The 13,284-nt window shown below is 35.3% G+C and overlaps 1 protein-coding gene across 18 annotated transcripts in view; it reads left to right on the plus strand.

Moving 5' to 3' along the window:
• Positions 1-13,284, plus strand: part of CNTN4 (contactin 4) — a 936,745-nt gene that overhangs the window by 610,186 nt on the left and 313,275 nt on the right. For all 18 annotated transcript variants that reach the window (XM_058288376.2, XM_058288377.2, XM_058288387.2 and 15 more), the window contains 2 exons: positions 269-395; positions 5,830-6,005. In XM_058288376.2, coding sequence (XP_058144359.1) covers positions 269-395; positions 5,830-6,005 — 303 coding nt within the window. The remainder of the gene's footprint in view (positions 1-268; positions 396-5,829; positions 6,006-13,284) is intronic.

The raw sequence follows: 13,284 nt of genomic DNA on the forward strand, positions 1-13,284 counted from the left end.
TAGAGGAGAAAAAAAGATGTCAAGCAGTTCTGTCTGGAAATTGTTACTAAAATAAGTTATCAATAAGAAATAGGAGAGTCCACATCTCTACTTCATAATAATCCACAAAAGAATTGTCTTTAATCAGAAATTTCATCCAGAGGCTGAAACTGAAATCTGTGGAATACTATTCTTTTGTTAGTTTATTTCTTTTATTTTCATTTTGTTCTTTTCTATTGTTATTTTGGAAGGTGTTCTTATTTTTAGATATTTTCTCTTCTCATTTCAGATGACAACACACTGCATGGCCCTATTTTTACTCAAGAACCAAGTCATGTAATGTTCCCTTTGGATTCTGAAGAGAAAAAAGTGAAGCTCAGTTGTGAAGTTAAAGGGAATCCAAAACCACATATCAGGTTTGTTGATTTAAAAACATGTGTTTTATGCATAGAATTTCTACTATTAAAATCAACAGATACTTGTAGTATATTCATTACATGAATAACATTTAGATAGGCATCATAGGATATCCTAAAATGGCTAAGAAGATGATTTCGTTCATGAAAAAGTTAAGGACCTAACTCTGTTTTGGGGAGCATCAACAATTAAATATCCTGATTGACCCACTCACTGAAAGCCTTAAAAATTCTTAATAAAATATAAATAGCATCCTTTTTTAAAAAATGCTTTAAGTGACAGGAACATAATAAATATTCAGAAGCCAAAAGCTAAGTGAGTTCAGAACACAGAGAAGTAAACTGAGCACTAAAGGCAGTTTTCACCTTGATGGAAATGAACTGGGGCTTTAGTTTTATCAGCCTCAGAGGGTCCTGGGGTCAGGAGATAAAGTCCGGACCCAACCGAGAATAGAGCCTAACATTAGGCCATTTGACTGAATAAACCTGTGACCCAAGGGCTACATCCTTAGAGTAGATGTGAACAAGGAATAAACTTGCCTCTCTAAGGGACTGTAAGGCAAAGGCAATTGTCTGTCACAAACCTTCTGCAGAGTGGTTTTGCTATCAGCCGAAACAGAGCTGAAGAGTAAAAGAGCAAGCTGCAAGATAGATCTGAAGAAATCATCCAAAGGCAGCCAAAGGGGATACAGAGATGCCATACATAAAAAAGAGAGAGGGGTCTACACATGTCTAATCAGAGTTCCAGGAGCAGAGGCAATATTTAAAGAGAAGGCTGAGAATTTTCCAGAATGAACTAAAAACTCTAAGCCACAGGTTATGGAAGCCTGCTGAATTTCAAGCAGTAAAAATTAAAACAAAGTCTCCTCTTGAACTATCATAGTATAAAAGCAGAACACCTAGTCAAAGAGATGATTTTTAAAATACCCAGAGAGATTAATACAGATTACCTTCAAAGGGACGGCTGTTAAACTGCTTTTTTTCAATAGCAGCAAAGATGCAAAAGACAGAGGTTTTCAAACAGGTGGAGGGCAAAGAACATCCATACAAATTAAAGGATGATGGGATTAGCATAGTAGAAATATTTTAGAATTTAATTTCTGTGTCTATTTATTCATGGATTCATCAAACATATCATCATTCATCAAACCACCCCAGTGTTTTTCAAACTGGATCGAGGGTACACGGAGGCAGCTCAGAGATTACGGAGGGAGCAGTTCAGCAGAGCTTCTATTCCAGAATCCCCACGGCAGCTCTTCCTTGAACTGGGGTATATATTAGGACTCTGGAAAATCTGTAGTCATTTTAAAAAAGAGTTTAAACCATTATATTAAGCAGCTGCAATGTACCAGGCACTGCACTAGCCTTGAGACATTCAAAGGTTAGTAAATGACCTGCTCAGGTAGGGTGATTGTATCTAAGACAGTGTAGATGTGGAAATAGTTACATTGTTAAACTCTAAATACTAGCATCGGATGTCTAAGGTCTAAGCTATTCTGCTGGAAAGGAAGTCTATTTTAGGTTAAGGAAAGCAGGTGTTAATGAGAGATTCACAGAGAAGATAATTCACTGGATATGGAAGATAGAAGATATCTTTTGCCATATGGATAAGGAGAAAGTGCATTCAAGAAAGGAAAAGGAAAAAACACAACTCTCTAGTGGACCCTATAATTAAGGTGAACGTATAATTTATCATCCAAACTAGGACATTTGTAAGAGTGAAAAACCACTGTTAATAATTATTCCAGAACAGCAGGTGTAAATTCAGCACTGTCCTGGGCAAAACAGGATTTGCAGTTACTCTTCCTGTAATATGTCAAATTGAAGGCTAAATCCAACATTTTAAAAATGCTTTCTGTGGTAAAAGTAAATGCAAGAGGCAAAGGTTTCTAGATACATAAATGATGACTTAACTGGCCCCAGTTTTCAGTACATAGCCAAGTGTAAGTTCATATGTTAGCCATAAATGAAAACAAATTTTGCAGCAGAATTTGGTACCTTGCTGTTTTGTTTTTCCCCAAACTGTGACCTTTAATTAACATTGCTTTTGTAACATTGTGTTCCTAGATAGAGGGACTTGCCTTGTTATTTAAAACAAGCAGTGGAACAGAAACCTATTATGTTTTTAAAGATTGCCAGGAAAAGCAGAGAAGAAAACTTTTAATCAAATAGACAAGTAGTTGGTTGCGGTGTATTTTGTTTTCCTTTATACCTTTAGCAGTTTTTCTGTGACATAATAGCAGATTGGTACCTAAAAACCCCCTCTTGTTGAAAGAAAGAGCAAAAGAAAGAATGGAGAGATCAGGTATTTTCAAGCATCTTTCTTGCTGAACTTTTCAGTCTTTAGGCTGACTGAGGGGGAAGAACAAGTAGGAGAAATTCCAAGGTGAGCTCTCCATGGGGACCTTCAGCATTACGTTTTCCCACTAACACTCCAAATGACCTCTCTTCTTTGTGCTTATTCCCTCAACTGAGACCCCTCTTTTCCTTGTTTCCTGACCCTCAGTTTTGAAAGGATTGACCCAGACCCAGAAAAATTTAAGAAGTTTTGACTTTTGCCAACTTCCCTTGTATTAAAGTTCCCTAAGGACAAGTGACATTACTTATTGCTCTCAGCATCCTTTCCCAGACAGAAGGAATGGTCAAGTACTTAGTTGGAGAACTTCTGTTATGTGGTTTGTATTCAACTGAGTTTGCGGACAGCTAATCCCAAATCAGAGAGGTCCTGCCTGCTCCTTCTGTGCCATGGTGAAACAGTTAACAAAGAAAGAGGAATTTACAAACGCAAATCCTGTAGACAAGCTTCCCAGCAAGATCAACAAAATTGCACTTTCCAGAGCTTCCCAGTGTCTGGTTGCACACAGCCCCCACCTCTACTCCCCGGAGAGAGAGAGGCTGTGCCTCCCCAGCCTTTTCAGAAATAAGCTTGTGAAACTCACCAATTTGTCTTGCCCTTGGGAAAATCTGTTTGCCCCAAATAGGCATCGTTTTACATTACTGATACTTAAAAGATCCTTCAGACATTGAAAATGAATTGTAAATGTTTCAAGAGTGTTTCAGTATGCAAAAAGATAAGGAATTCAATCCACATTCAGTTGGAATGAACAGTGACTTTATTACAATAAAACTTAGTTTAGTGCTTTGTGATAGAGACTTAACTGCATTCCACAGAAAGCACTTTATTTTCTAAATACTCACTTCTCCTTTACTATTTGTATGGGAAAAGCACCAAGAAAGTAGATTAACAAACTTTCTGTGGGGCATTTTTTGGTTGAGCTGCCTAGCTTGACAAACCTACAGAGGTGCTGTCATTACCCCACAACCACTTTTCTAAAAAGACTCACATGGCCCCACTCTTAAATCACACACTTTGCTTGCAGCTCACATTATATTGCAATTTCCTCTTTGAGTTCTTAGATTTGTCATGTTAAATTGCTCTGCTATCATTCGAAGTCAGAGTTATGGCCAAGAAGTGATCAGCTGACTCAAAAGTATGGCTAAGGCAGGTAGTCAACTCTAGAGATTCATGTGCACATGGGGCTGCAAGAATATAACCCTGCTGTTGTCTCTTTATTGCTTATTACTTTCTTGTCTAGGTCAGAATACAGAGTAATGTCTGTTTGTAATACCCACCTTCCTATAAACAGGCATATGAAGAAAGATGTCCCGTTTCAAGATTCTGGTCTACCTTCCCTTCCCTCCTGTTTCTAATATTTTATATTTCAAAGCCACAGCTGTGAGTATACCCTTCTGTAGTGTGCTAGAATGCTTTATAAATGGTGTATGCTCACAGCTGAAGCACCCAGTAAAGGAAGTGAAATATTCAGTCAATTAAGTTCAAAAAGCATTCGTTGAGCACAGTGAGAGTGTCAGGTCTTAGGTGGCTAAAGGAAAAATATGAAAGTGATTTAGATAGGGACCCTACCCTCAAGGAGTTGGGGATAATAAATCTGGTGGGAGATACAACTTTGAATACAATTATCTACACTGAAGGCGCAATTCCTACATGAAGGAACATAGAGAAGTCTGGAGGAAATTCGTTAATTTTGACTAGATCCATTAAGGAAGACATCATGGAAGCAGCGTCATTTAAGATTGACTTTGAAGTGAGAGAAAGATCTTGCAGAAATAGTGATCACACTTCTAAAATCTGCTCTTGTTGGTACCAAATATTTGAATTCTTGAAACTAGCCTGTATTTTTTTTATTTAAATGTTTTTACATATTCACACCCAGCTATAATAGTATCACAGAATGTTATGAGGATGAAGAGTGTGCATGTGTACACAATCACAGACACACACACAAGCACACTATTAAATAGTGGTTTTTACTATTTGAAGAAGATAAAATGAATGTCTCTAACTCTTCACTCCTGATACTGCTTTGGATCGATTTCCTTTGTACTGTAATATTTCCTATTTGTTGGTCTCCCAAAATGAATGCCACTGTGAGACTTGATAATTCAAAAGCTTTAACCATGCTATTTTCATTACCTGATATGCTGTGTAGGATTTTGGGGTAGGGAGGAAGGGATATAAGACTGAAACTCCTTGAATTTTATTAGTTCCAAAATTCATAAGTAGTCAAATGACTTAATGGTAGGCAATTTGGTTAAACTTCTTACTCTCTTGAATTTTATTGACTGTAAATTAAAAAAAAAAAATAGATCTCCTTACTGAAGCTTTGCTGTTGAAATGTATGTTTCACTAAAGCTAATATATTGGACTAAATACTATAGTCAGATATGCAAATGATCCAAGTAAACAAACAGAAGGACAACAGAACTCTCTGCCTCAGTCACCTAATGGCCTGATCTGCAGTTTACTGTGAAGGATGATTGACATTTGAGTGCCTCTGGCTAAAGAGATAGTCAACGTGATCTGTAGTTAAGGCTAGTTTGGTCCCTTAGACAGCTGTAGATCAATAAGAGTTCCTCTGATTTGCAGTCAGCCATTTCAGTCATATTAAGGACCAAATCAAAGCAACTCTGCTGCAATTTCATCAAATGCTCAGCAATCTACCTGAAAGTGGTTTATTCTGTCATCTGTATAGACCCATTTAAAGAATAACAGCAAACCAGAAAAAGGACTTCTACTGAGGAGCCGTATTTTGAAGAAAATAGTACAAGGTGCAAATTTTTTCTATGGGAAATTAAAAAAAAAAGTGTTGTAGCATCATTAAAAAACCCGTCATAAAAACAGGTGTTAAAATTTTAATGTCATTGTTTGTTTTAAAGGACATGCTCCGTCCTCTGGCTACAAGCAATTAAGATGCTGCCACGGCTGTGTACAGCATTCCTAATTTTTTACTTGGTTTGAAAAAGAAAAGAAATAAGATATTTCATGCTACTTATAGTTTTTATGTATTTTAGACAATTCAGAAATATTGATTAATATTGCAAGGCTTTATCTACTGGCATTTTTATACCATAGGTGGAAGTTAAATGGAACAGATGTTGATATTGGTATGGATTTCCGCTACAGTGTTGTTGAAGGCAGCTTGTTGATCAATAACCCCAATAAAACCCAAGATGCTGGAACATACCAGTGCATAGCAACAAACTCGTTTGGAACAATTGTTAGCAGAGAAGCAAAGCTTCAGTTTGCCTGTAAGTAGCAATTATATCATGCTGCAAATGTTACTTGGAGTTTTTGTACCATTGTACCAATAAGCCTTTTAAAATAGTTTCTTTTTAAAGACCAAACAGATTTTGTTATATGATTTTCTTTACCCTTCTCATATTTGGGAAATATCTTGTTTAAAAGATAATTGTAAATATGAGTGGGAAGATGTATGCTTCTGCTTTTATAAGGATTGAAATGGTCTGATTATATGATAGCTTATATATTGCTTTATAAAACACATAAATTTACACACATTTACAAACACAACAAATTACAGACATACACATAGAAATGTTATAAAGAAAGTATGTATAGGCAAGCAATTGAACATTAAGTATGTAAGTACCTTCACCATAAAGCTCAGAGTTGGAAAAATCATTGGTCAATTAATGCTATAATTTTCTATTTTTAAAAAAATTTCATTGAATAGGAAAAAGTTAAAAACAAGTAAAATAATGACAAAAAGTAGGGACAATCAAAATGTACCCAATCATATACCATTCCAACATACAACATCAAACAAAAACAAATCTTAAGACCACCATTTAATAAAAGTCAAAGAGTATGTGAAGGAAGTGGAATGTAGATATAGCAAGCTGAAAATAAAATCCAGGTGAGAGCCATTGGTATACATTTGAGTATGGACGCCCATGAGGATTCACGTTCAGCTACATTTTTAAGGGCTTATATATTTGCACATGATTCTATATTTCCTTCTGTAAAATCCCAACTCATATAGCAGTAATGCCAAAGCTTTCATAATTACAAAGACTGTTGGCAGAATATCATAGAATATTCTCATTAACAAAATCCTCTCTGGGAACACAACATCAAATATACCTAATATCCAGTGCTTAATCTATTATTGCTATTTGGTTGCATTTTTATTAATTGAGAAATGAATTTTCTAAGTATTATGTATATATAATATTCCAGTTTTATTTTGTTTATGAATGTCTCCTGAGATAGTCTTCTAAATATTCTTATGTACATGGAATAATAGGAGGATAATGTGTCTGACTGAGTGCTATAGAACCGAAGTGTTTATTTCTCTCAATTTAATACAAGTCTAATATCTATACTTACTTTTTAGTAGTGACAAATGAATCTTGGATTATTTTTGGAAAATAATCATAGAATATTTTTGACTCTGGGTGTAGGAAAAACCTCAGTACTCAGTCAATCATATACTCTTGATTTTTAGATTTCAGAATATAGGAAATGTGTACAAACAGCAATGATACAAAATGAAGATAAAGCATTACTGAGCTTCTATTTTTCTAACCTACTACATTTCAAAATCAGATTACTGACTCCAAGACTGTTATTTCTTAAAAGTCTAGGCATTTTTACTACCAAAACCATAGGAAAAACAGATCTAGAATTCAAGGACAGTCGTTTAAATAGAAGAGTTTAACCTAAGGCAAAACTCAGCCCACTTCATGTGGGATAGGAACGTTCTTGACACTCTCAGAATCCCTGGCTGATAATCATTCAGCCGGAAAACTCTGGTGATGGGGAGTTCACCCTGGCCCATAGCAGACTGCTCTAGTTATTTAAAACTGCAAAAGAAAACACAAAATTCCTTCTTTAAATTGAGCCAAAATCTGAATTTTTATCACTTTCAACCCTTGTTTTTTGTGTGTGATTTTGGTTAGACTTTATATATATGAAAATATGACCTTGTCTCTTGGCCCATAATTCTTTTCTTCATGGGGTACTTAATCCACAACCATCTTCTTCACAACACACTCAATTATGTTATTTCATCCATTAAATTTTGGCCTCTGGAAATGTGCAGAATTCCATGCATGTGACTTGACCTTCGCAGCGGACACTGGGGATATACTATCCTTGTGAACTTCTTTAATTAATGCAGCTTGTAATGCTGTTCATTGCATTTATATGTACTATAGCAGTCTTATATTGTAACCTTACTTTAAACATATAGTGATCTAAAATCCTGGATTGATTTTTTCATGAATTTCTATTCATCCAGAGCTACCCAACCATGTTATTTACTAAACTAAATTCAGACTATTATATTTATCCCTTTATTAAATTCACCTTCTGAGTAGTGACCTTTTGTTCCATCACAGTTGAAATTGTTTTAAATTTTTTTTTGATCTGATATATTGATTGTCCTCCTCATTTAGTGTCAGTGGAAAATTTGATAAGCACATCTTCATTCAAATAACTGGTACAACATGTTGACCAGGACAGGGTACCATGCCACTAGATCTTCCATAAATATGAGTTCAAACTTTTAGATCAATATTTTTCCATACTCTTATTTAACCAACTACAATTTTACCCAAACACAATATAATTGAAGCCCTGTTTTCCTTACTTGTACCTAAAGAAGTAATGAGATTTTTTTTTTTTTTGCCAAATGACTTGCTAAATCAAGATGTTCTCTTTATACCACATCTGCTACTACTACCTGCATCTTCTCTTGCCCTTTTTAAAAACATTTATCATAAAGCAGCCAGAATAATCTTTTAAAAATGTAAATTAGGTAATTCCCCTTTCCTGCTTTAGTCTTCTATTGCACTTGAATAAATCTCAAATTCATTACCAGAGTCTCATTTCAATTCTCAGAAATGATAAAATACTTTTTGCCAGGACCTTTAATACTTTCTTGCCTTCCGTGTGGAATACTTTTCTCCTGTATATTCACATGGCTGACTACGCATGGTCCTCAGTTTTCAACTTACGTTATCACCTCAGAGAAAGCTTCCAGAGGACAGTATAACATAGCAAGCAATTACTATCATTTCTCCTCCTCTCCTCTGCCTGCCTCTCCCCAGTCCTCCTCTGCTATTTAATATCCTCTGTTTTGTTAAATAGGACTTAATACATCCTGTAATAATTTTGTATTTTTTTCTCATTTATGATTTGAGTCCTGTGATAGGTTCTAAATGAGAGGTGAGAGTATCTTATCCATTGTTCTATCTCCAGAGTCTAGAAGAGTTTGAATGTATGAATGAAGGACCCATTTATCAATTGCCCATGCAATAGTGCAGCAAAGAAAATACATGTATACAACTGACTAATTTGGACATGATATACTTTCATAAACCCACACACATGGCCATTTTCTGAGGTCAGCCTCCTGGCCATCACACTATAGTTTCTACATTCTTGTTTTCTGCCTTTATTAAAGTGAGTCAAGATGTCCTTATTCAAATATCATTTTCAACTGGCTAGAATAAAATACCTTTCCAGTAATACAATGCAAAGCAAGGCAATGACATCTTTTGAATGTTACTGAGTAATTTCTTTCACCCCAAGCATTTTCATAATCATTGAGAAAAAAATTTGCCTTTTGATCACACTCACTGCACTATAATATGCAAGCGATAATATTTCTTCATTTTAATCTTATGATTTTATTGCTGAAAGGGATCTTAAAGTTCTCCTGGCCTGTATCTTTTTGAAATTGAAGATTGGATAACTGAATTACTCACTGTCACCACACAGTTAGTAAGTGGCAGAGCCAAGAAGAAAAATCAGCCTGTCAGCTTCTAATTCAGTGTACTCTGCCTGTCCTCTGCTTTTAGACTCCCTTTTGTTTATAATAAAAAAAAATTCCTTCATATTTATCTAACATGTTAAAATTTTCAAATCACAGTTTTATATATATATATATATATAATATACATAGAATAGTCTTATAAGATAAATACTATTATTCCTATTTTATGGATTAGAAAAACTGAGGCTAAGAAATTAGAAATGACATAAGTTTATAAGAGTTAGAAGAAGAACCTAAATCTTCTAACTCTGGTCAAGCCATATGTATTTTTTTATATGGCTTTGGTGGACAGAATTTGGTAATCTCTTGTATTTAGCATTTTTTTTAAATGAATTCACATAAGCAAAATTTCTAGATAACCAGAGATAATGCCTCCAAGAACCACCCCTTCCATTTTTCATTCAATAACTTTAGGATATAAATCTTTCTTTGGTTAAACAGGCATAACATAATTTAACTCACTCTTAATAGTCATAGACATTTTCATGAGTATACATTATTGTAATGTAATTTGGAACACATTTTGTTTTGGGGTTCCCCTGAATTATTAAACTTTCCTTGCTCTCATTTAGTCTGCCTCTAGTAGTAGGCTACCAAAACCCTTTTATTTTACCCAAGGCTAGAAAACTCGATTAATTAATTTACAAGGTCTACCCAGTTCCTGGCACTTGGTAAACTCCCAATAAGCATTTATTGAATAAAGGAATAAATAATAAGAATTGGACATTAAATTAAGTCAGCAGGCACAAGGAGGGAGTTGAGCCACCAAGTTCAAGGACATTCTAATCGTTCTTTCAATTACAAAAAGTGCTTTGGGTATAAGCACAGGCATTTTCATCTTGAGGTTGTATAGAACATAGCTGGCATTACTTCCAGGTAATTTCATGTATTAGGGTATGTTTTATTTTGCCAAAGGACTGCCAATGCTAAGTACCAGAAATGTGTTGGCTTTCATAAAGGGTGTTACTTTGGGGTAAAAGCCTATAGTTCTAAGACTGTGAAAAGTCCATACCGAGGCACTATCAGAGATGCTTTCTCACCAAAGTCAGCTACTGCCGATCCTGGAATGTTGCCACATGGTAAATCAAGATGGCTTCCAATCTCTGCTGAGGTTTCAGCCTTCCCTTCTGGGCTCACCATCTGCTCTTGAGCAACTCTGGGAGTCCAGCCTCATTGCACTTGGTGCTTAAGCAATCCTCTCTCTTCCATGGCAGGATCAAACATGGTGGCTTCCTTTTCCTGTGTCAGTCTGAGTCTTTCTGAGTCTGCCAGCAAGGGGACAGAGACTCAATCTGAGTCACACCTCACTGACATAGTCTAATCCAAAACTCTACATCAGTTTTATCAACTAATCTAATCAAATGCCCCTCAAATGAATTTGATGCAATCAAAAGGTATCACACCCAGAGGAATAGATTAGTTTATAGTCATAATCTCTCTCTTTTTGAGATTCATAAAATAATTTCAAACTGGTAGATTTCTGTTCATTCTTTCCACAGCTTTTCAGAGTCTGTGTCTATACCAATGAATGAATTGCTGTTGCCCCATCACGTAGCTTCCCAACTCCCCAGCCAGGCCTCCCAAGCTAAATCTGTTTGAGAATCATTGTGTACAGATACTCAGTAGGGCATGTTTTTCTATGATTTGTACATAAGGATTATTAAGATTTGTTTTCAAAATAATAAAGTAAATTCTAATACATACTTTTAAATTCACAAAAGATACCAATCACTTTTTTTTTTTAAGTGGGAATGTGGGCTTGACTGGCTGAGATACTGTATCAATTAGGTTTGGATGTAATAGAATGTTGTTCATGGCTCCATTTCACTTCGTGTCTCATAATGTCTCTAAAGCTCAGACTTCTCATCTGCACAGTTGAAATAACTATATTTCCTTCTTGGGGTTGTTGCAAGTATTCAATTATAAAGCATATGCAGAGTACCAAAATAGTTCCAAGCATAAGAAAGTTATGCACTAGCTGCTGCTCTCCTTTCCTTTTTCTTCTCTTTGCTTCCTTTCTTTTTCCCTCCCTGTCTTGTCCTTTTTAAAATAAAAATAATAAATAACATTCACTAATGGCCTAGATATGAAGATAGGAGAACACACCTTAGAATAAGAATATTTGCATTCAAATTCAGCTCTTTCTGTTAACCCTAGGACCTAGGATGAGGTACTTTGCTCTATCTCAGTTTCTGCAGTCAAAAAATGGAGTTAAGAACTATACCCCTTTCATAGGGTTGCCATAAGGATCAAAAAAATTAATACTTGTAAAACCTCTAGATCATCACCAAGTACACACAGTAAGGGCTTAATAAATATTGGCTTTATTATAATTTTATTACTGTATGTCTGGTATTGTGCTAAACACTTTGGAAGCATTATCTCATTTAAATCTCAACATAACCCAAGGAAGTATAGATATTACTTTAATTTTATAGGTGAAAAACCTTGAAGTAAAAGAACTGAGGACCCAGGGGTAGAAAGTAGAGCCAGTATTAGAACCTGGTCACCTAAGCCCCAAACAGGTACCCATTATCATGGCATTTTACATGCTTGGTTTCCTATGTCATGTAAAACAATACTTTCCTAATGAAATTCATGCTTAAAACATGGATGTGATGATTGATATTATGTTGACTTTGTAGACACAAATTTGGTTTTTTAAAATGCATTTACAACCTTTATTATATTACATCCATCATTGAAAGTATTTTTTGTTCTTAATTCTTTAGTTATAGGCTTTCTTGATGCCATCATAATTGTTGATTTACTGTTAGCATCTAACAGCATAATGCTTTATACTATAATTATGCATAGATTTGTGACTCTAATTTTAATATAATTGGTTTCAGGTTCCATAATGAGAATAATTAATAATATTTATTCTCTAAAAGTTAAGATGCAAATTTCCAATTTATAGCAAGGAGGTAGCAAACCATACTGCATATTGATATTTTATGGTAAATAACTATGGTTTGGTAAACTATATCCTCAAGCAGTTAATTACATGTCATTATAAAGTTTCTTAGTCCCATACCATTCCTCCTCCACGTATGAAAAAGATGCATTTTAACTATAGATTATTATGAAGAGCTTCCACGAGAATAATCTAATTCAGGATTTTACCCTGTCAAGCTAATTGCTTCATAAACATTGTTTGGAGCCTTCTTCCTGCAAGTTTGGCTGTTTTATAACAGTTCAAATATTCGAAACAAGACTTATGCTATTTATCATGGTTAGGTTGTGGATGACTATAATTCATACCTAAATACCTCCCAGTTGCTTATGGTAAAATTAGATCATTTAACAAAATCAAGTTACCTGCTTGCTGTGGGTAAGCTGGTATTGTCTTGGTCCTGTCACAGGCGGCATTATTGTGGTAGAAGCAGGAGTATGATGTGATGCTTATCCCCTTTCGTGCCTCCCTTGATATGGGAGAAAGAACTAGGCTGGCATGTGGTTCATACCCAATGGATCTACTTCCTGGGTTTGTACCAAGGGGGAGAAGAGAGAAGAGAGAAAGGAAGGAAAAATCAGAGGAAGGATGGTGATTAAAAGTGAATAGAAACGGATGTGGCTCAAGCAGTTGAGCCCACATGGGAGGTCCCAGGTTCAGTTCCCAGTGCATCCTAAAAAACAGCAACAATAAAAAAACAAACAACAAGCAAACAAATGAGAAAACCAACTCACAGGAGGTTGAGCACCAGCTTCCCACATATGAGGTC

Source organism: Dasypus novemcinctus, chromosome 26 (genome assembly GCF_030445035.2).
Source record: "Dasypus novemcinctus isolate mDasNov1 chromosome 26, mDasNov1.1.hap2, whole genome shotgun sequence".
Lineage (NCBI taxonomy): Eukaryota > Metazoa > Chordata > Mammalia > Cingulata > Dasypodidae > Dasypus > Dasypus novemcinctus.